The sequence below is a fragment of the Anthonomus grandis genome, chromosome 6 (genome assembly GCF_022605725.1).
Source record: "Anthonomus grandis grandis chromosome 6, icAntGran1.3, whole genome shotgun sequence".
NCBI classification, from domain to species: domain Eukaryota; kingdom Metazoa; phylum Arthropoda; class Insecta; order Coleoptera; family Curculionidae; genus Anthonomus; species Anthonomus grandis.
The window spans coordinates 892,898-918,194 of NC_065551.1; the positions used below are offsets into that span (position 1 = coordinate 892,898).

Genomic DNA, 25,297 nt, shown 5'->3' on the forward strand with positions numbered 1-25,297 from the left:
CCCATTTTAATGTTTAAAAAGGTATATTAATCAATTCATGATAAAAAAACTTTTCTGAAAAAAAATTTGTTTACAGTTCCATTCCCAAAATAATGAAGCGGATGTATCAAGAGGCGTCCTAGAAACACCTGATAAAGCTACTCCGTCACGATGGCGAAAACAAAATATTCAAAGAAGAGAAAAGGAAAAAGCCAAAACCAAGCGTAACCTGGGACACTGCTATGAGAGCAGTAGAGGAAAGAAAGTTGACGATAGAATAATTGGTCCTCCCTGTAAATGTCAGAAGAAGTGCAGAGAAAAGATGGTTGGAAAGAAAAACCAAATTTTTAACGATTTTTTGAATTTGGGTTCTTATAAAGGACGAAACACTTATTTATTTGTATGTATTAAAGCTGTGCCGAAAAAACGCTCATATAGAAAAAAAAACAAAAAGGCAAGAATCCTCCAGAAAAATTAATTATCAATATTTTATAAAATTAAATGGCTTAAATCTACAACTCTGTAAGGAAGAGTTTTGTATCAGTACATGGATTACAAAACTCCTCTAAAATGGTACGACTTATTTTCGAACAGATTGCAGAGGGAAGAAGTGTTCCCAAAAATGACGAACGTGGGAAGCACCACAACAGACCCAATAGGATTCCATATGAGCAAGTACAATCTGCTCATGACCACATCAAAGCTTTTCCAAAGTATGTTAGCCACTACAGCAGGAAAAAGAATCCCAACAGAGTATATTTAGGTCACGACATTTCCATCTCATCTCTGTACAAAGATTTTTACATTGACTGGTGTCAAGATAAAAACATTAAACCAGTAAAAGAAGATATGTATCGAAGGATATAGAGAAACTAAAGAGAAAATAAGACCAAAGAAACTAATAAAAACGATGAAGAAGTAAAAAAATTAAAAACTCAACTAGAACTTCATCATAGGCGAGCAGCCGCCATGCACAACAACTTGACAGAGGAAGTGGAATCGGCCGAAATGAGTAAAGACAAAATTGTGATTACTTTTGACTTACAACAAACACTTCCTACACCAAACCTAACTGTTGGTCCTGCCTTTTATCTGCGAAAGGCTGCGGCGTTAACTTTACAGTGTTACTAGTTTGCCAAGAGTTTGCAGACGGTAACTCAGAATTATTGGAGGCTTGGGATTGTTCCAAGGTTCACTTATGACTGGCTATTAAAGAATATAATCTTGATTATAACTATTAAATAAGAGGGCGCCACTTAGTTTTTTTTTTTTTATAAATGAAAGAAAACTAAGAAAAACACTTGGTATATAGGTTTCAATTAATAATTAAATGACCCTGGATAAAGTAGATTTTAAGAGGCAAAAAAAAATATCTTAACAATACAACCAAATTATATTTACATCAAAGATATGTATACACCTCATTTTCTAATCTGTTAAATGTTAATAATTTATTATGAATTAAAATATGAATAATGTTGATATGATTAAATAAAATAAGTTTGTCAAAAGTAACATTTAAATTATAATTAACCTACTAGGTAGATTTCAGCACTTGAAAAATAAATTGCAATTATTAAAGTTTTTAGTAAATATTTGTATTACGCAGGGGAAAGTTCATGAACCTTTTTACCTAAGGCATATCAGCCTTAACCGAGTTATATCTACTTAATTACCAAAAAAGGTACTGAAAAATACTGAACAAGAAATAACTAAAATTATAGATAAGAAATTGACGTATTAAATTATGATATTGATTAAATATTTGTAGCAATAAATTGAAATTAAAGGTATATTAATAAAAATTTAAATATGTGAAACAAATCTATGGTTAGTAATATTTAAATAAATGGAATAGACTGGCCTGTATATTCTTCCAAGAAATGAACGGCTGGCCTTCAAAATCGAGGCTGTAAATGTATGCCATTTGTAGCTTAGCTATCCGGACTGGGAATATCTAATACTAGCTCTAGCTCTGACTCCAGCTCCACCGCTTTCAGCAATTTCCCGGGGAAATCAAAAGCCTACAGCCATCAACAATTGAAGAAGAGTAAAGACGAAAACGGAAAAGTAAAACCCTTACTAAGTTTCAAAATCTATCCATTAAAATCTTGGGCATCCTACACCAGAATTATGGAATAAACAGTTCCCTAAAGGAACAAGATTAAGGACTATAAATTATAAGCCATATTGGCCACTTCCTGCTTCACAAATTTCGAAAATAAAAAACTGGCTTTTTACGTGCGCTTCTACCTGCGACACGGGAACAAGTCCTCGAAAAATGGATGCAGTACCGACTAAATAAGTTACGACCCCACCTCTCGCCTGAGCTGTCAACGTCAATCCAATCAGAGAAAACATCAATCAAGACCAACCAGAAGAGTGACGGACCGTCAACAGAAAGCATGAATAATAAAACCAGGAGAGTAATGCGTTACAGTAGTAATGTGTCATTGACAGTGTGAATTTAAAGAAATATCGATAAAAGAAGTTGACTGAAATTATTAATATAATGATTGAAATTAATGAAATATCAATGGAGCGTTAGTGAAAATAAGAGTAGAAAAATAAAACGCTACAAGGCTTGGACCTACAATCTTGGTGTCCATGACTGCGTAAGTTGAAAAGCAGCCATGTTCATGTGGCCGGAAACAACGGCAAAGCGAGGTAGTGAAGAAATCGCTAGTATTCTGCTAAAATATTTTTCTTCCAAAAACATAATTGGCCAAAAAGATCTTGTGATTTTTAAAGATAATTGCGGGGGCCAGAATAAAAAATTGGCAAATCATATCACTCTGGTCGCAACTCGTGAGAGAAAATAAATTTAGAAGCATCGAGCATAGATTTCTTATTTCCGGCCACACTCATCTACTATGTGATCGTGACTTTGCGCTCAGAGAGAAGCATAAAAGATACTTGGGCCAAATTTATTCTCCAGAAGACTGGTTTAAAGCTGTGCAAAGAAGCAAACGGGTAAATCCATTCGAAGTAGTCGTTGTGGAACAAAGTGATTTTTTTCTTTTGGAAACATCTCTATAGCAAAGAAAAATGTTATTGATGATAAAGAACCTTTACATTTTAATAGGGTACTATGTTTCCGCTTCGAGTCTCAAAATCCGAATGTAATGTTGGTGAAACATGAACTAAACGGTAATTTTAAACCAGTAAATATCGGAAAACGCGAAAATAGGCTTTGCCAACAGGTCTACGGAATTTTAAAAAACTTGGAAAAAAAATATGATAAGCCTGTAGAGCTACAAAGTAAGAAAGTAGAAGACTTGAAGAAACTCATGCAATATATCCCTCCCGTGAACCAAACCTTCTACCTGAATATTTTGAAAACAGCTTCTAATTCTGTTAATGTGGATGCAGGAACAGAAGAAAATGACGTGGATGTGTTGGTGGTGAACCCAATAATCTAGATTTTGACGAAGAGTTTTAGAAATAAAGTTTTTTTTTTATTTTTTAAATCAGAATCCAAATGTGTTATTTGTGGCTACTTAAAATATTTTATTGCTATTAAGATGTGGTTCTATGTATTTTTATTGCAAAAATATAGCATATGTTTTTGATAACATAAAGGTCACAAACCACTTTTTTTTTCCATTTTTGAAATATATTCTTTTTTAGAAACAAATTACCAATTATTTTCTTTAAAATTAATAAATAAACCCATCTTCCATAAAGATCACATAGAACCGTTTGCTTGAAAACATATCTCTGATTTCAGGATTTAACCAAAAGTTTCATTTTAACTTTTCTCAATAAAGGCCAAATGTGGCTTCTGTACCTTGTTCCCCCAAGCGCTTCAATTACTAATTCAATCTCAAGAGTATTGAAAAGTCAAACTTTCAATCAGGAATATTACTAGGTATATAGTGGATAACTGTGGGAATGTTTATCGCCCTTTCTTGTGCATTTGATACTGTGTCTCATATAAATTTATTAATTAAGCTTGAAATATTGAAATGAGAGGTAATGTATTTAAATCATTTAAGTTTTACCCAACGAACAGAACTAAAAGAATAGACAGTTTAATAGAAAGAGAATAGTAATTATAATATTTGTAATAAATAATTTTAAATCAAACGATACCATAACAATGGTATTGTATCGTAGCAAGAAGCAGCTTAAGATGACGTCCATTTAGCAGTTAAAGAAATTAAAAGTGTCTATTACCTGGGGAGCATCCAACTGCAGCACTTGACCCAACCATGAATTCAACTTATCATAGTAAACAGGCACTTTGGTGAGAACTTCATTTTCTGCCAATTCTGGTATAAACTGAAACACCACGCAGCACGCAGTCGACTCTAATAACATCTAAAAGTGGTAAATTGATATTTTAATATAAATAAATAAAATACACTGCGTGAAAACGTACCGATATACTGGCAGGCTTGGATATTAATTCGGTAATAGTATAGGCCCCGCTTTCACCACCTGGTTTAGGACTCTAGAAAAAATTGAATACATTCGAACAAAAATTTTAAAAGTGATTCACATGTAATTTTTTTAAATCAATATACATAGAATGAACTACACCCCTTACATGAAATATGACTAATTAATGCCATATTTCATTTATTTGTGATACTAGCTACATATAACTCTATTATTGCCAGTTATTTGATAATAACTCCAAAACGAATAAAGATATTAATATGCAGTTTTTCGTCAAAATATAGATTTTATAAAACAATTTTAATTTGTAAAACTTCAAAATATTAGAAGCATTGAACAGCGCTATCTGATCTATTTTTTAAAATTAACTTATGTCACTGCAAAAATCCATTCAGAGAGATGAAAATTATCTTTCATATGACACCTTGTTGATTAAAATTGGTTAAAATGTGTACAAGATATAGCGATTCAAATATGAAAGCATCGTTTCCCCCACCCTTATTATTGATCGAATAAAAATTTGGCTTAAACCGAATTCTTAGAAAATTTACTCAGCTTTCCAATAGCGTTATCAAACTTATATCTTAATTTAGTAATTTTGGTCAAATTTTAAATTTGTATATTTGACAGTTTGGTACGGCCACTTTGCAAAGTTAAAAATGTTTTTGGACGATTCCTCGTTGCCATTTTCGCTACGAATTTTTTTGCATTGAAATTGGCTTAGGTCAAGAATTTTTGAGATATACAGGGTGTTTCGGGAGGAAAGGTAAATATTTTGGGAACATACTCAGAAGGTCAAAATAAGATAAATGAACCCATATGTTTCAACCCGATTCTTAACCGTTTCTGAAATAATCGGCTCTAAAGTTTTTTTTGTAAATTTTTGGAATAATTACGTTCTCTAACTCACGTTGCAGGTATTTCGTCATTTTCTGTTAATACCTATTTTAATTGACTGATAGTTTTGACAAGCATGCAGAGAAAAGTTTCCGACATGATCTTCGTGTATGGTTTCTGTAATGGTAGCGCATTACGTGCGGTTGATGAATATCGACGTCGTTTTCCAAATCGAAGAATTCCTAATCGAAAAGTTTTTCAGAGAGTTTTTGCAAATGCTCAGGAAACAGAAATATTATATACCAAGCGTAAGAATTAGTTCTAAACGAGAAGCGGGATTAAATGTGGAAAATGAAGAAAATGTTCTGGATATGGCTGAAGAGAACCCGGGTGTTAGTACGAGGCGGATTACAAAAGAACTTCGAATAGCATCACATGGAAGACACTTGGAAGAAAAACGGTTTAAGCCTTTCCATATTCAACCGGTTCAACATCTTCAAGAGGGTGATTATGACTTAAGGGTTCAATTTTGCGAATGGATCCAACGAAATCGAGGCCTACATAAATACATTTTATTTAGCGATGAAGCTCATTTTACCCGCAATGGAATTAATAACGGACACAATGAACATCGGTGGTCAGATGAAAATCCTCATGCCGCGTTTGAACGAAACTTTCAACATCGATTCACTGTTAACGTGTGGTGTGGAATGCTGAATGACCAGTTGTTTGGTCCTTTTTTATTAGATGAGCGTCTTACTGGAGAAGAATATTTACGCTTTTTGGAAGACCATTTAATGCACATGCTGGATGATGTTCCGCTAATTGTTCGACATCGAATGTATTTTTAATACGATGGAGCCCCGCCTCATTTTAGTCGTCGAGTGCGTAATTTCTTAGACAATTGTTTTCCTGATCGTTGGATTCGCAGGGAAGGACCTCAAGTTTGGCCACCGAAGTGACCAGACTTAAATCCACTGGATTATTGCCTGTGGTGGTGGATGAAAGCTCTAGTGTACGAAATACCAGTAGAAACCGTGGAAGGATTTTACAATCAAATTTTGAATGCTTCAAAGTAAAATTAGAATTTTATTTTTTTACTAGTATTTATTTGTGTTGCTTTTAAAATAAAAAAATCTTACAAAAAAACATCAGAACCGATTATTTCAGAAACGGCTGAGAATCGGATTAAAACGTATGGGTTAATTTATCTTATTTTGACCTTTGAACCTGTTCCCAAAATATTTCCCTTTCCTCCCAAAACACCCTGTTTTTCGCCGAAACGCGTGTACCTCTATTACATATCCTTGAAACCGTGATGTGTGTTTACTTTTGGTTTATACTGTTTTGTTGAATATATTACGTAAAAAAAATAAATTTTAAAACTTACCAGAACTCGAACGTGCCTGAAGACGTCCAAAGCGGCATACAATCTTTCACTAGCCAAAAAGTTTTCCCTAATTCTGCTCAATATTCCTTCCTTCCCTAAGCTTTGGAGTGCAGCCCAAAGGGGAAGGGTCATAATACGCCTACTTTGATGATCCGTATGTAAACCGGCCAATAAGGGAAGGGTACTTTCCCTTGAGGTACCAACTTGTTTGCTTCTTAACGGATTAGTTTGATCCCACAGCCTGTACAGGGTCTACATTTATTCTTATAGGAAAATGTTTACAAAGTTTCTTTTATATGAAATTTATTGATTTATTTATTTATTTTAATATACGGCAGAGCCAGTTTACAAAAACAAAATAGATAATATAACAATATAAATGTAATACTAGAATAACAAAAAAAATATACCAAGATAAAACCTCTGAAAAAACAATCATCAACAAGGCTAAAAACTTAACACTATCAAAGGAACGTAGGTTAAAGTCTAAAATTATTTATTTTTTATTTGACTGTAAGCCGCTAGAAAATGAATCCAAACTTTTCTTCATTAAAGAAATGCAAAGTCCTAGTCAGTGAAGAAAAAAAACCCATAGTTGGCCGAATCAAAGGGTAAACGAAACATAGGAGAGTTGATCCTTCTTTGGCAGGAGTTAAAAGGAATTGCTTCCAAGACGGTAGGACAATGATATAAACCATTTCAGATCTTATAAAACTTTAAAGCATCATTATAATGCCGTCTGACTTCAAGATTAGGGATATTAAATTGGACACTGATAGCATTATAGTCGATGTAATAGCTACGAAAAATATTAACTTCGACTCTATAAGCAAGGGATCTTAAGAATCTTCTTTGTACAGCCTCAAGGCGTTCAATATGAGAATCATAATAAGGGGACCAAATTTCAGACGCATACTCAAGCAAGGAACGTACCAAAGAGTAATAAAGTAATTTGAAACAGTAAGGTAAAAGATGTATTTCTAGTGATAAAACCAAGACTACGCATACTCTTGTTAATAATATCCAAAATGTGCGGCCAAAAAAGTTAGTTTGATATCGAAAAGAACACCTAAATCATCAACTGTATCAACTGACTTGAGTTCGTTATTGTTGATTGTGTATTGATAATTAATAATTTTATTAGAACGACCAAACGAAATACATACACACATCTTTACATTCAGTTCCAGACTATTGCTATTACATCACTCAGCAACAGTATTTAAATCCAATTGAAGTAGCTCAGCATGAAGATACGACTGAATGGCTTTATACAGTTTCAAATCATCAGCAGAAGCAAGATGCTTTGAATGAACAATTACATCACTATGAACAAGTTAAAAAAGACCGGTCCAATATGCGAACCTTGAGGCACGCCTAAAGATACTTCAATACCATTAGAAATATAATTACTTATCTTGTCCAACTGTATGTGACCAGTCAAAAAACTGTGACAAAATTCGACCAAAATCCTACCAAGGCCCATGGCCCTAAACTTCCGAACCAGATTTTCATGACCAACCCTATCGAAGGCCTTCGAAAAGTCTGTATACACACTATCGACCTGTACAGACCTCTCAAAAGCACCAATCAAATCATATTGGTAAGTCAACCCTGCCGTGTTAAGAATAAGAGTCGTATCTGCATCTTTCGGCAATTTTGAGATTTTCTGGTATTTCACATCATATCAAAGTTTTACATCTATTTGTTAGATCAAAAAGTCGTAAAACATTCATTACCGGCCAGCAAACTATATTATTTCTTTGTCGTATGTGAAATTATGCTCAGTTTGTTAAGCAAAATTGTCCAAACTGCATATTTTTAGGTATATATGTCGTATTTGCAGTTCAAATACGACAAATAAACCATAGCGTACATGCGACATATTTACTTAACAATGAAGTAGATACGTCAAATTGATTTAACACCGGCTTTGCCGCGCAATCTAGTATTTTGACGCTTGACAGATAAAAAAACATAACCTCTAAAAGTCTAAAATCTATTTGTTTACTTTTGTTGGAACAGTGAGTATTATTATTGTTGTTTTAGAAATAAATAAACGATACCCTTATTATTTTGTTAAAGTGATTTGACCCACAATTTGGAGGACTTTAAAAGAAGGTGAGTAAATTGTAAATTTATTGTTATTCCAAATAGCTAGTCATTTCGCCGGCCTTATGCGAATACCATGCATCTCCAAAATTGTAAATGTTACAGAAGAAGCTAAAAACTCTTTAAAGCTTTGTGTTCCGTTAGTTTGTGTACTAAAATTGTAGTTGTAGTATTAGAATATTTAGGGTTATCATTATAATTACTGTGTTTAATGATTTTCTTACGTAAAAAGGCCATATTGTGGAGATGCGAGGTTTCATTTCTAAAAGATACGTTTTTAAACTGTAATAACAATATTAGAGACACAAAGACATTTAAACAAAAAATAATACCACAGTTTGGTTCAAAATATAATAACATTCTCTTGGCATAAATTGGTAGCTATCCATACTTATGATCTATGTTGTGATAAAAAAAACGTATTATTTAGGGACCAATTATTTAATGGCAGACAATTTATAACTAAAAATACCATTTTGAATATATTTTGATCTATACGCACAATTTTATTTTCTTGGAAAATATTTTTTACTTGTAGCCTTTTCGTTTGGTAAAATAGCCTTTATTTTTAGGGCAATGGCTGCTAATACTAATAGCAGATGCGAATGTTGCAGCTAGCAAGGCAAAATAAAGAATTGGCCAGTAAATTAAAGGAATTTAAAGAAAAAAACGCTAAAACCCGCTTAGCAAAAAATTGCGAAAACAATGATCCAGATTTTGTTGTTCCATCGTCGCCTAGTTCATCAACTTCAGAAACAGAAAATGCGGAACCTAGACGTCCTTCGATTATTATCCATCAAAACATAGTTATTCCAGTTATTCGTCCGAAAAACACTATAAACACAAATTGAAATAACAATAACCAGGATAATGTTACCGGCTTGGTTACCGAAATTGTCGATAACATGATTGATGCTGCAATTGAGCAATCCGAAAATCGAAAAGCCAGTTTATATACAAAATCGGGACAGCTACGTGAACGAAGAAGATTTATAAAAAAAAAGTAATAGTAAAAAGTTATAGTACATCTTTACAGAGCAGAAAAAAACAAAAATTAGAAGACAGGAAAAATAAGTTTTTACTGAAAGATCCATGTGGAAGCAATTGCAAAAACTGCTGTACTGAAAAAATTTCAGAAGAACAACGTGCACATATACATTTACATTTTTGGCAATTAACGAATTTAGAGCAAAAAACTTTTGTGTTAAACATGACGGAAAAGAAAAATGCAAAAAGAAAAGTATTTTTAAATTCAAGACGGTCAATGAGGTTTACCTATAAGCTCAAAAATGATAACGGTAAGATACAGGAAGTATATAAAATATTTTTCTTGGCCATTCTTGGATATTTGCCAAACAATGATCGAATTGTTCGAAGTGCATTCTCTTCCACTACAACTGTAACATCTCAGTTAAAGGCAGAAAAATCCCAAAGAGGTAGCGCTAGTTCCTCGAAAAAGATAGATCGGTCTATAATCAGAGAGCGTATAGAGTCGTTCCAGCCTACAATTTCACACTACCGGAAGGAGCACGCTCCAAATAGGAGATACCTTCCAAGTGATATCACCATAGTGAATATGTACAACGACTTCAAGAAGAAACATCCAACAATGAATTTTTCCTATTATTTATATAGGGAAGTCGTCAGTAAAATGAACATTTCATTCACTACACTTGGACATGAAGAGTGCTTTACTTGTGCAGCATTCAAAAACCATAAAAATAACACCAACCATGATCCCGAAGATATTGAAAATGATTGCGCCGAGTGTGACTCATGGAATAAACATATTGAAAAGGCAAACTCAGCTCGACAACAATATCAAATTGATGCTGAAGCGGATAATCCCAACACACTGATATGTTCAGCAGATCTTCAGAAGGTAAGAAAATATTATCGTGTTTATCATATTTTTGGGCTTATTATGGGCGGCTACTTTAGAAATTGCAGTAAATTCCAATTTACTGCATTAACTACCATCTCGAATGCTAGTTACAGTAAATTGAGTGTGAGTGTAAGTGAGTGTCTTCCTGACGCGACGTTAACATGTTTCTAAATATTGATCGTGACAGCATAAACCTCATTATATTGTTTTCTTCCTCCTAAGTAATGTTTTTTTTTAGGTCATTATGCTGCCGCGGTGCGAAATGTTCAAGGAGGTTATTTTCGTACCTCGTATTATAGCATTCAATGAAAGTATTGTTCCAATAGGAAGAAAACACAAGAAATTCCCCACAGCAGTAGTTTGGCATGAAGCTATAGCGGGACGGTCTAAAGAAGACATTATTAGTGCCTTTTATGCCTTTTTTCTGGATAACAGAGATGTGGAAAAAGTTATTTTGTGGTTGGACAACTGTGCAGCCCAAAATAAAAATTGGGCTTTCTTTAGTTTCTGTGTGTATCTAGTAAATTCTTCTGACATCGCTTTAAAATCTTTATCTCTAAAATGTTTTGAACCCGGACATACATTTATGTCGGCGGACTCATTCATTTCACCACCAGGTAAAAAAATCCCTAAAGCAAATGAAAAAGGTGTTTGATGCTGTTCAAAAAGCTAACTCGTCCAAAGTAAAATTAATTGAAATGAAAATTAACAATTTTTCCAATTGGAAAGACAAAAGTTCTCAGTATAAATTAAGCAGAATAAATCCTCGGCCATATTCAAACAAGATGGTGCAGGTTGATTGTCTAAACGACATTTTTAAAATATTTTACATTTTTTGGCAGCTTTAAGTATTCATACATAATTATATAAAATTGTTTATGTTAGCCGGTCAAGGTGTTTGCGATGGATTTTAAGCTCACGTTTGCTATAAGCTCGCAAGGTCGTAATTAGTAAATAGTTAAAATTATGATTACGATGCTCACGTTGATTTGTATAATTACCTCGAATTGTTATCTTAAGATTGATATAAATAGTTGTGAATTTTTATGAATAAACCAGTATTGAGTTCTACACCCAGTAGTTCTTCATTGCTCAACCTACTACGGCCAAGCCACCCTTGCCTGTAAACCTAAAGTGAGGCTGCTATAGGGTAGTAGGGAGAAAAAAAGGTTTAGGGAAAAGCCCTAGATCTTTTCAGAGAGGAAATCAGTCATTGTCATATACAAATGCAAATTTAATGAACAAGAGGCTATAGCATTACATTTTTTAGTAGCAAAGCACCAAAAGAATGGTTTGGAAAAGCCTAAATGCAAGAACGACTTTCGTGGCATAAGTCAAAATAGGAACTCTTATAAAACGACTTGGTGGAATTATTCCCACTAACAAAACGAACTTTTGGAATAATTTGCCAGTATCCGAACATCCTGTAAATGAAGATGAATAGATTATTAATCATAATCAAAATTTCAGTTGACATAATATTGCTGTGTATTTATTGGATAAGTTAGAGTGTTCGTTTTAGTTACAAATACAAATAATATTTTTTTTAGTTACGTCAAACGTTGTTTAAGTTAAACAGTTATGTTTACTATTAAGTTATAGCTCAGCGTCTCATAAGCATTAAATATATCATTTGGTAGAATCATTTATATGAAAAACTTGAAGTTATAATATACAGTAGTGGCCAAAATTATAGCAACAAATCTGAATTTTACTAATATTTAATAATAACTATTATATGTATGTTTTAATCGTAAAAGTACGCCACTGGTTTAGATGGCCTCTTAATATTTAAACAAAATTTCTCATTCAAATAAAAAAAAGCCTACCTGTTTTTTTGCTGACAATAAATATTTGTAATTGCAAATATTTCACCTGGTCATAATTATAGCAACATTTGAAATTTAGTGCTCTTTCAATCTGTTGAAGTGCAATATTGAAACAATTTATATTGTGATTTCTTGGTAGTTATTAACTTATTTAAATAACAGTATGAGTCGTGGTAAAACCGTGTCTGTTGAAGTGAGGCAACTTATAATTAATCAGTATAAGTCAGGCATCAAACAGTCATCCATTGCAAAAAATTTTGCTCTTCACAGATCAGTTGTATCACGTATAGTGAAAAGATACAATAACACAGGGCTGGTAGTACCCAAAAAAAATTCGGGACGTCCCCGGAAAACTTCAAAAAAAAGCGACAAAATGATTGTTCGGATTTCCAGCAAAACCCATTTTTGTCCTCTTCAAAAATTAAAGGTCTTTTGGATGGCAGTGGGTGTTCCGATCTTAGTGAACGATCCATAAGGCGGCGTCTATTTGAAAATAAGTTGTTTGGACGCAGACCAGCAAAAAAGCCTCTTCTTTCCAAGAAGAACGTGAAGGCCCGACTTGAATTTGCTCGAGAACACCAGGGCTGGACTATTGATCAGTGGCGCAGAGTTATTTTTAGCGATGAATCAAAATTCAATTTATTTAAAAGTGATGGTGCTGCATACGTTCGACGTCCTGTAGGCAAAAGATTTAATCCTCGGTACACTTCTCCTACAGTTAAGCATGGTGGTTGTTCAGTTTTAGTGTGGGGCTGTTTTTCGGGGTATGGTATGGGACCTCTTCACAGAATAGAAGGGATTATGGATCGATTTATGTACAAGGATATATTAAAGAATGTTATGTTACCCTATTCTGAAGAAAATATGCCGCTGTTATATCAATTTCAACATGACAATGATCCAAAACATTCTTCAAGGCTAATAAAAGAGTTTCTCCATGATGAAAAAATTAATGTTATGAAGTGGCCCTCCCAATCTCCGGATTTAAATCCAATAGAAAATCTTTGGGAAATTGTGGATAACAGGTGTAGAACCAGGAATTTCAAAAATGCTGGAAAACTTTTCGAAGCTCTTCAGGATACTTGTCAATGGTTGTCAATCGATCATGATGTTATAAACAAACTTATTTTATCCATGCCAAAAAGATGCATTGCTGTTATAAGGGCTAAAGGGTACTATACTAAATACTGAAGAATATTATTGTATTGTAATCTTATTTTGACTTTGGAGAATAAATAAATTGATTTTTCTAAAATGTATTGCTATAATTTTGTCCAACCCGTTTCCTAAAAAAAAATTCCCATTTTTTATTTCTTTTATAAAGTAACAAAAAAATAAACATAAATAAAAAGCTTTGTAAAAAATACATCATAATATATACCAGTTTTTTTTCTAATCTACCACATCATATAATTTGAAGGAAAAATGTACTTGTTGCTATAATTATGGCCACTACTGTAAATAGTTGTGAATTTTTGTGAATAAACCAGTATTGAGTTCTACACCCAGTACACCCAACCTACTACGGCCAAGCCACCCTTGCCTGTAAACCTAAAGTGAGGCTGCTATAGGGTAGTAGGGAGAAAAAAAGGTTTAGGGAAAAGCCCTAGATCTTTTCAGAGAGAATCAGTCATTGTCATATACAAATGCAAATTTAATGAACAAGAGGCTACAGCATTAAATTTTTTAGTAGCAAAGCACCAAAAGAATGGTTTGGAAAAGCCTAAATGCAAGAACGACTTTCGTGGCATAAGTCAAAATAGGAAGGACACTCTTATAAAACGACTTGGTGGAATTATTCCCACTAACAAAACGAACTTTTGGAATAATTTGCCAGTATATTTGCGAACATTCTGTGAATGAAGATGAATAAATTATTAATCATAATCAAAATTTCAGTTGACATAATAATGCTGTGTATTTATTGGATAAGTTAGAGTGTTCGTTTTAGTTACAAATACAAATAATATTTTTTTTAGTTACGTCAAACGTTGTTTAAGTTAAACAGTTATGTATACTATTAAGTTACAGCTCAGCGTTTCATAAGCATTAAATATATCATTTTGTAGAATCATTTATATAAAAAACTTGAAGTTATAATATATATTTTAACCTTTGTTAAGTGTAGTTTTTCTATAGACATAGTCACTTATGATTTGTTAAACTAATCTTCATTACTATTTTAGTTGCTGATTGTTATAGGCAAATTTGTCGTAACTAACAAAAACATGTTTTATACTCTTAATTTCTTGAAAACAAGTTTATATTTTAATTCTACACACCTCTATAGTTACAAATATCAGTTCTATCGCCATTTTTATGAATTGGTGTTAAAAAACTTACCTTCCAATAATTAGGAAATTTGCCTGATGTCAAGCAAAGATTGAAAAGGTGATGCAGAGGCTTACTCAGAGTGCACACACAGTTTTTAAGAAAAACAGATGGGATACCATCAGGGCCAAAAGAATTTTTGTTAGGAAGGCGTAAGATTTTATCAAATATGTCCAACAAAGAGATGAGATTTAAATCCAGACTGTACTCAAATTTATAGTCAGGAGCCTTGCTGACAGGTTGCCTGTACGTAGTTTCAAAATACCTAGCAAATAAGTTTACAATATCTTGACCCTTACCAGCAACCTTAGCTTCCATATGCTTGCTATTGGAGTATGAATCAGACCTACATAATCTATTGATGTGTTTCCAAAGTGAAGAAGGATCGTGAGAAGTTTCAGTATTTAATCTTTCAATATATTACCTAAAACATTCATCACGAAGAGTTTTATATTTATTCTTCAAATTTGAAAAATTTACAAATCCATGGAATCCTTAATATTTTTGAATTTTGTGTGAGCAATCTTTTTTTGAATAACAAGATTCTGTAATTTTTTACTAAACCAAGTGGGAAAATTAGATGATTTAAAATGTTTAATTGGAACAAACATCTCAATCGCAAAATAGAGAGCATTGTAAAAAACATCAATGCATTTATTAATATCTTTCTGATTAAAAGCAGTATCCCAATTCATACTAGCAAGGTAATTATTAATAGCAACAAAATCACAGTTTACAAAATCATAATAATAAACATCATACTTAAGATTTAAATCACAATTAATAGGAATACTTATTTCATAAGCAGGATGGTGGTTTGATGCCGGTGATAAAATTTAATAATTTGACATATTTGTTGACAATTATTTTATTATATTATATATTTAATTGAGATACTATTAAAATCATTTAAAACTTCATTTAAAAATTGAATTTCATTTGCGCATTTACGTATTTGAGAGAATTAAGAACTCAAACAATATTTTTGATTATCTGATTAAAAAAGTCCAATCCATATTTAAATGCAATAATTTATTTGAGAAAGCTCTAAGTTACTAGTTTTCTAAAAAAGCATTAAGCCGTAAATGTTCCATTTTTTAAATGGAACACTCCATTTCTTAAGACTTTTTAGAGGCTGCCTGTATATACATAACGCACTAAATCTTAATTAATTTAATAAAAAGGATACAATATTAGGGAGACCTGGTATACCCAGCCAGCTTCCAATCGTCAAAGTAAAACTATCTGCTACTGGGGTAACCTGTGGAAAAAATTGAAAGTTAATTACCAAATACTAAAAAATTTAATCAGCAACCTTATGCCCTCTACAAGGCAGTATTGTAAAATTTAAAATCTGGCGTTTCAATTTGAAGTCATTCAAATTATGATTTGAAATCATTTCTAATACGAACCTGTTTTCTTTTTTAAAATGTTTAAATTTGCTTAACAGATTAGAAACCGAAACATTAAAGCACGTAAAACTTAAAAGAAACGTAAAAACTAAAAGCCCAGATCTCACTAGTTTTCGTGACCTTAGATTGATTTTAAAACTTTTAGTGAATACTTTGAAAAAGCTAAAGCTTTTATACAGGGTGTTTGGCGGAGGGTTAGCCAAACTTGGTGGGCATATAGATAGGCTCAGATAGAAGATATTTTCTTAATAAACTTGTGTTCTAAAAGTCTCAAGTTTTTTTATATCATTGATTTTGTATTATTTTCAGGATTTTCAAAAAATTATGCCTTTTGACATCTTTAAATTTTTTCAGCATATTTTTCAGGTTTTTTTTACATTTGTATTTAGTCTGTAAATGTATCCTGAATCTAAAAAAATCAATATCAAGTACAAATAATACCGAAATAATTCGTTTTGAGCTCAAAAAGTTAATACAAGTAGCAAAAAAAGTTATGAAAGGTAACTTTAACTTGACGCAAAAAAAAAACTAAAATCTATCAAGATGTTCAGGTAGTTTTAAAAACATCTCCAGTTAATACTCTTTTCAATGATATACGATGTGTAACACAAAGCCGACTAACTTGCCACAATTCATGGCTTTAAAGGACAATAAAGTAAAAAAAAATATTTTTTTAATTTTATGTAATTATTTCAAACCCGAGACTTTTAGAACACAAGTTTATTAAAAAAATATCTTCTATCTGAACCTATCTATATCCTCACCAAGTTTGGCTAACCCTCCGCCAACACCCTGTATAAACCTAATATTTTCATGTGTTTTTGTGGTGATTTTAATTATGATTTTATTTCCAGATGTAAAGAAGCAGTATATATTGTGGACGCATTTAGCTCATATGGGCTTAAACTAGTTTTTTCTGAACCTTGAGTTCTAGCAAGGCTCATCCTGTACTTTGATTAATAATATATTCGTTACTATTCGTTACTCGATTAATAATATATTACTAGCGCTGCATTGTTTTCAACTGAAACCTTTGTGGCGTTTTCTGATCATTGTGCTCAGATACTAAGTTTTGACATGGAATTCCCAATTAGTCACGATTTAAGCAATTTTTCTATGAGTTCTAGATCCTTTTCTGATGAAAACATATACTATTTTAACAACTTGTTTATTTAAGTAGAAGGCTCTCCTACAGATAGACTAAGCAATCTAATAACAGGAAAGCACCAAAATATCTTATGAATTTAAATACAAATAAACGATTTGCTAAACATTTCATTTTCACCAAACCTAACAAATATACCAAGTAATATAAACCTAACTAACTTATTTAATAGTATCTCTTATAAACAATAAAGAAGTATATATACAATACATATGAATAATGACAATAGGAAAATATTTATCGTTCCTTGCGAAATTAGGTAGAATTTCGTAAGTATCGCTTAAATGAAGCCATATTCGAAATAGTTTCTTGAAAACTATTAAAACTACGGGCGCATCTGAACAATGGAGAGTTAGACAAATAGTTTGAAGAATGTCCTGAGATGCTAAAGGTCGATCTATTAAGCAAAATATAAGTTTTAACGTTGATATGTAAATTTTCCAGACAGAAAGGGCAGTCTATTAAATTATTAATTTTATAAATCAAAATTGTTCTTATGACTCTCTAAGGGCTTCATACCATAAAACTTTAAGTTATCATAGTAAGTAAAAGAATTTATTTGTCTATTAAAGCGGAAATTTACTATATTTACAAACTTGCGTTGTACCCTTTCAATTCGGTCAATATATTTGTGATACATCGGATTCCAAGCTACTGTCGCATATTCTATAGTAGGTTTAACGAATGCATTATTTAATAATATTAATGATGTTTGATTACTAAAACCCTTTGTAATTCGAGATATAAAACCGAGATTTTTTAGAGCTTTTTGAACAATGTTTTCTATATGAACATCGAATAGCAGTCTAGAATCCAACGTCACACTTAAATCCTTAATAAACTCTACATGCGTCAAGATAGTGTCCCCGAGATAGACATCACATTTGTTTTGTGTCTGAGATGGTTTTCTGCTAAAAAGTATAGAATGACATTGAATTTAAGGTACAGTACTTGCAACTAAATTTGTACTAAATTTGCAAGATCAGATTGCAGGGCACGAAAATCTGATACCTCCTTAATTTTTGTAAAGATTTTTAGGTTATCTGTATATGCAAGATATTTACAGATAGAGAAACATTGACCAATGTCGTTTAAAAAGATTGAGAACAAAATCGGTCCCAACTGAGAACCTTGCGGTACTCCTGAACTAATGGTTGTACAAGAAGACTTTACTTTATTTATGACAACGTACTGAGAGCGATTCATTAGATAACTTTTAATGAGTTTGAGTAGGGCCCTGTGCACACCGAAATTCTCCAACTTAATCAACTAATTCAGTGTAGGTTGATGACCTTATCAAAAGTCTTGAAAAAGCCGGTGTATACGGCACAAGTTTCCAGACTCCTATTTCTACTTTTGTTTATACTCTGAATTAATGGTATTAAGTTGGTTATTATCGATCTTTTTTTAAACAAAGCCATGTTGGTTAACATCAATAGCTTCTTTGACCCTAAAGAATAATTGTTTTAACAGCAAAGATTCAAAAAGTTTACCAAAGTAACTAAGTAGGGAAATAGGCCTGTAATTCCGTACATAAGTTTTTTCTCCAGATTTAAATACTGGCACAATTTGAGCTGTTTTTCAAATATTGGGAAAAATGCCGCTGGATAAACATTGATTATACAAAATATGGAAAGGCTCGCACAAGCTAGGACAGGACTTCAACAAAAATTGAAGGAAACCCATCTGGGCCAGGTCCCTTTTTAGAATTCATAGATATAAGTGCGGATTTAATGTCATTTATATCAATCTTGTTAACTACAAAACATTCTTGATATTGAGTAGGCTTAATTAAAGTTGGTGTATCAGAAAATTCAAATACTCCACTAAAATACTTAGAAAAAAGTTCACTAATGTCAACACAATTCGAAGCTTCCTGATCATTAGATTTCATTTTTATTGGTAAGCTTTTAGTGTTTCTTTTGTTGTGAAAAACTGACCAGAAATAGTTAACGTCTTTGACAATGTTTATTTATGTTTTATAAATATAATCTTTGTAATCATTGTGTATATTAATCTTTACTGTTTTGCGTAAATTTGAAAAGTTGTCGTAATCAGATTGTCTTCGGTACAGTTGTTGTTGTCCAAAGAACATTGGCTGTTAGTTACTGAGACTCTGGATTTTGAAAGTAAATTTTCTTACTTCTTTGACACGTTCTCCAGTTTATTTAATATGAGCTTTCCTTATGTAAACAAATCGAAGCCATATCACAGAAAGTATCATCAGTGGAAAACATCATTTGATGAGGGTAAACAGTTGAGACTACTTCATACTCAACTTAAGACCCATCCTATAGAAGGAGATTAGATGTACATAGAGAAAATATCGTAAATGCTAAAAAAGCCTATAATTCAACATAGTCGCTTACTTCTAACAATATAACTCGAGCCTCATGGAAAATTATTAACTCAATCACAAACTTCTCAAGTCGCAGAACAAAGTGTGTTCCTAATAATGGTTACTGATAATAGAAAGAAAGTTACTGACAACCTCAATTTTATTAATACCATTAATAATTTTTTTGTACAGTCAGTGCGAAAGATCACAGATAATTTTCAGGCATGCATGGGTATGAATGTGCCTTTCAACAGTTTATCCCAATCTCTTTTTCTATTCCCTCTCACTGAAGGTGAAACACTTGAGATTATAAGATCTTTCTCCAGGAAAAATTCATCCGGAATTAAAAAATGATATTATAATTTAACCTTTCCCTTTCCTCTTTCTATCCCATTCTTTCTTTAGGTATATGTTCCTGTTTATTTTTGTTTGCATACGATTTTTAATTCTAAGGCATCCACAGAATTTGGCGGAACTTCTTAAAAGTCACCTCTGAATATAATGGCCTATTGGTTACTCACTTCCTTTATTACTATGTATGTAGGTATAAATTATGACTATTTTTTATTATTTGATTTTTTTACTGTTTTGCCAACGTTAGTAGCTTTTTAAGGCCTGATGATGCTCTGAATAGAGCGAAACACGTGTAGCTTTAAGTAAATGTTGTGAGACCGTGACTTTGTGTTTTTCATTGTTTTTCGTCTGTTGTATACGTCGGTCTCTTTGTGAAAAATGGATGAGATTTTCTTATTTAATTAATTATGACTATGTTTCTACAAAATTATATTGTTAAGGGTAATGAATTATATTCTTATTTTTCTTATTTGCATTGAAATATGCTTTTTGAAAAATGCTCTTTAAGTGACTAATAAACGTTTGTATTATTATTATTATTATGAGAAATCCTGTAAATTTAGAGTCAAACTTACCGGTGCGTTTCTTGAGTGGTTAGGCAAAGTAAGAGCAGCTAAATTATGGCCTCTGACATGCAACCAGCAATCGTGCGTCTTGCACAGTTCTTTAATTCTTACGATATTGTCTACGTGTCCAGTAACCGGAGTCCCTGCGTCTGCTATTACTACTAAAGGCACTTTCCCTGTTACAGAGTCATCCGCTAGCATTTTTTGAAGCGCTGCTACATCCATGGTGTACTGAGAACCTACAATAATATATTAAACGTCTTTAAAAAATTTTATACTAATTCAAATACAAATCACTTTGTTCCACAACAAAACTAAACTTAAAATTTTGTTTCATTGTTTATATATATATATATACAATATATATGTATATATATATATATATATATATATATATATATATATATATATATATGTATATATAGAATGTAATGTAGTTTATTGTATGTGTATGTTATATAATTTATGTAATGTAATTTATTATATATATATATTCGGAGAGTTGATAATGTAAGTTAAAAATCCTACAACCATTAAAGATAATGTTTTTTTGATAAAAGGCAGTTTGATGGACATTTGGCAAGAGAAGTTTTCGCCGACGTTTATTATAAACATGTGCAGGTCTATTGTCTTGAAAAATTGATTTATTTTTATAAACATAAACAAACATTTTATATATGTAGGCACCAGTTCTAAAAGATTCTAGAAGACCTTGAAATCATTTCCCAATTAACAATGCCACATGGCAATTTGCATAATACAAAGTTAAAAGGACTTGTTTGCTAAAATTTCAAAGCATAGCAGCTACTTTTTAACTTGCAACACAGGTTTTCTATAAGAGAATTCCACTGCAGGTCAAAAATAATGCCTAATAGATTGGACTACTATGAAGAGGACAAGTGGCTTTGGTTATCCTTAAATAAAGTTAATTGTCTTAATTTAATAAAAAGTTTATAAAATGCATTTTTCCTTGTTTAGGCATAATTTGTTTTTTTCAGTCCATAAAATTATTCTGTTATATAAAGTCTCTGCAGCATCAATAAGAGTTTCTACATAGATCGAACCTTGAGGCATGCCCTGCATTGCTAGGCAAAACCTGCTGTTTCGACGTTTACCGAGTGTGTCAATATTTGTTGTTTTTGTGAATTTAATATTGTCATTTAGTGTCAAATTTAATTATTAGTAGTTAATTATTAATTATTATTAGTAGTCATTTTTAATTATTTTCCTTTTTGCAGTTTCCCACTAATTACATGTGTTTTGATCAGCCAACTGTGATTCAACAAATTATTATTCCATTTAATAATAAATGGTAGTAAACATCCAGGTAGAAATAAACGTCTAGAAATAAACGTCATTCTAATAAACGTCCAGGTAGAATAAACGTCCAGGTTTCTACATACCTACATAGTAGGTAAAGTGGATTTTGGGAAAATCCCCAAACAAGTAAAGGATTAAATAAAGGGTGTCTAAATTAAGTCTCTAAAGAATGATTCCTCTTAAGTAACCAGTTCAATCAAAAAAATAAAGATAATCGGTACAACCCTACGTTTTTATTATTGAGAATAATAATGCTGGATTGAATAAAATAAGAAATAAAATAGGACTAAAATAAGAGTTCAATTTACACAAACCCCCATAAGGCATATATACAGCAAAATAAAATAAGAAGTTGACCAAAATGCAACTAATATTTTATTTTTATTTGATAACGAAAGTATGCATGGCGTTTTGGTCAGAAAACCCATTGAAAGAAGAAAGAAACCCATTGGTCAATTTCTTGAAATATACCTGGCATGTGATTGGTAATTCCTTATTTCTTATTTTATTTTATTTTGCTCTTTAAATGCATAAACGTCAAATAAGGCCTTATTTTATTCTACTTGTATAAATTCAGCTTAACTAGTCGGCAATTAAAGTATACATTTAGGTTTACACCCTTTATATTCGGTACATCTTTATTAAAATTAAAGGGTTTTTAGGGGATTCTAGTTTTCTTAACAACATTCCTAAGGTTTTGACTCAAATTTAAGCGTTTTATTAGTATTATAAAAAGAAATAAAAGCAAAGAAAAAATGGCGACTGGATGCATACATAAATATATTACCTAGTTGTTGTTTATTTAATGTGTCACAATGAATAAGCGTCAAAACTCATCAAAATATTTGAAAATAAAAAAACCTTGATTTTACCCAATAATAGTATTAAACTAAATACTTTCCTTATTGCCCCCCATAAATGCATTTCTAATGTGAACTTTGTGGACGGACTGGCATCCTGTCATGCGAGGGGTGCCGGCGTAGTTTACAAGTGACTTACGACCGCTTATAAAAAAAGGCGGCATTTTGAGGCGATCAAAGAAGTGATTCTACTTGTTGAAATCTATATACTTTGCTAATAGTGAATATTTGCATCCATTCTGAAGGTACAATCTCAATAGGGCTAATGACGTTCCTCTAACACCATATCTGTGAGGCTTGTAAATTAATATTTTATGATTTATAAAATCAAAAGCTTGAGAAAAACCAATAAATAGCCCCAAAATATGATTACACTTATCAAGGGCAGTAAGCACTAAGTAATTCTGAAAATTAAACACAATGCAGTTTCTGTGCTTTTAGGAAGGATAAAACTATTAAAACTTAGTAGTTTATATTTTGCAAAAAATGGGCTTAATGAATTTTTAATATGTAGTTCAAAGATTTCAAAAAAACTGGATAATAAACTTATTGCTCTATAATTAGAATAATCACTAGTATCACCTTTCTTATACAAAGGAATCACTTTTGCTACTTTTAGCTTGTCAGAAAAACTTGCTTTTTCCAAACACAAATATATTACATCAGCTAAAACATGACAGAACACAAACTTACATTTCTTTAAAGAATTATTCAAAATTTAGTTAAAACCTGAAGCATTCAAACATTTTAAAGTGCTAATCAAAGATACTACATCAGCAGAGCAAATTCATAAAATGTTGGTTGAAGTTGAAATAAAATTACAAAAATACATCCATCTGGACATTTCTTTAATATAGTCATTAAACATAATCATTTAACACTTTGTTGTTTGTCATTTGTGCAATTAAGTCTGTTTATTAAGATATTAGAAGATATTACCAAGATCTGAAATATACAAATAATTAATGTATTACTTACCAAAATGGGTATTTACTGGCACAGGCCTTACACATGCAAGAGGCAATCCTAACTGCCTACAAAGATATTGCACCACTCCCAATGGACTAGAAATACTACTGTAGATTAAAGGTAAAGAAGAAGCAAAAGCCAAAGTTCCATCTTCCAAATATCTTGGAAATTTATAATGTAAAGCCATTCTGGCTATTCTAACCAGACCCTCAATCTGATCTTCATGGTAAAAGGCGGAACAGTCAAAAAATCTGCAAAAAAATAATTGATAAAAGTCAAAGATATCTGAATTTGAAAATTGTAATAACAAAGATTTTCATGAAAAACAAAAGATGCCATAAATGCTGCTACATTACAATACTTTTGTGGAAAAGCCTAACAAAAGGATGTTTAAATATTATTATGACATTAACTGTCACCTATATTCAATAGCATTTAAGTACATGGAACAAATATGCCTAATACTTTAACAAAATTATTCTTACCCAAACATTTGACTGATCCATCTAGATGTGTCTGTAGTAAATCTAAGGCTCAATTTCTGCAAGACACCTCTATCAAGGCTTCCGCAATAGGCAGCCAGACTATGGGACACCATAACAAGTTTTGTGATGGTGTCCAGGGGCATGTTGGTAATGGGCTCTCCATCTTCGTCTGTGCTTATCAAATCTTGAATTGTGTGAATAATTTCATCTGAATGTTTCTTTTCTAAACCTAAAAATACTGTGGCTGGTTTCCTAACCGACTCATTCGAGGTGGTGTTCGGGTTTGTTTCCACTGCCTGCCCCAGCCGGGACACTATCTCTGAGGCTTCAATAGCTATTTCTCCGATGTTGGGCTAAATGGAGAATTGTTAATAAATTCATATCAAGTCCCTGGCTAAAAAAACGAGAACTTACTGATTTTCCCCTGTGTAGGAGTTCAACCCCGTCCCCCGCGCTATTTTCTTGATTATTAGCCGGTAATTTCGTTTTTGCTAGTTTTTCTGGGGTGGAAGCCATAACGAAACGTTCACTGGTTATTTTATTAAAAAAAGTTCAGTGGATTTTAGCCATCGTGGCGATTTTTCACGATTTTGCCGAACCTTGACTGATCAAAAAATCAAAACAAATTTGTTTTGTTGGCAGTGTCGCCGGCACTTGACAGCTGTGACGTGTTTTAACACCAAAAATAAACTTAAGGGGATTGTCTGGTTAACGGGATAATAGGAGAGATTATTATGACATATGAAGCTCCCTCTACCGAAGAAATTTTGACAACTTCAAACCTCCAATTTATGATCAATCAGGTTCGAGATAAATGCGGCGCTAAATTTGAAGTTAAAAAAGCACGGGAAATTTCGATTCTAAGACGGCCCAAATTAAAACTGTCCAGGGTATCCCAAATTAATTTTTTTTCTTTCCAGACATAATTCAAAATCAAATTTAAATTAAAAAACAATTTATTACCATACATACAGAGTATTTCGGGAGGAAAGGGAAATATTTTGGGAACATATTCAGAAGGTCAAAATAAGATAAATTAACCTAACCATAAAATAAACTAA

General features: G+C 32.1%; 1 protein-coding gene across 1 annotated transcript in view; it reads right to left on the reverse strand.

The window, feature by feature from the left end:
• Positions 1–24,915, reverse strand: part of LOC126737387 (pyridoxal-dependent decarboxylase domain-containing protein 1) — a 70,740-nt gene extending 45,825 nt beyond the window's left edge. The window contains exons 1-8 of the mRNA XM_050442270.1: positions 24,651–24,915; positions 24,237–24,589; positions 23,761–24,002; positions 20,612–20,841; positions 15,957–16,028; positions 6,611–6,862; positions 4,364–4,435; positions 4,159–4,302 (exon numbers count right to left, since the gene is read on the reverse strand). Coding sequence (XP_050298227.1) covers positions 4,159–4,302; positions 4,364–4,435; positions 6,611–6,862; positions 15,957–16,028; positions 20,612–20,841; positions 23,761–24,002; positions 24,237–24,589; positions 24,651–24,752 — 1,467 coding nt within the window. The 5' untranslated portion in view covers positions 24,753–24,915. The remainder of the gene's footprint in view (positions 1–4,158; positions 4,303–4,363; positions 4,436–6,610; positions 6,863–15,956; positions 16,029–20,611; positions 20,842–23,760; positions 24,003–24,236; positions 24,590–24,650) is intronic.
• Between the last annotated feature and the right edge of the window lie 382 nt (positions 24,916–25,297).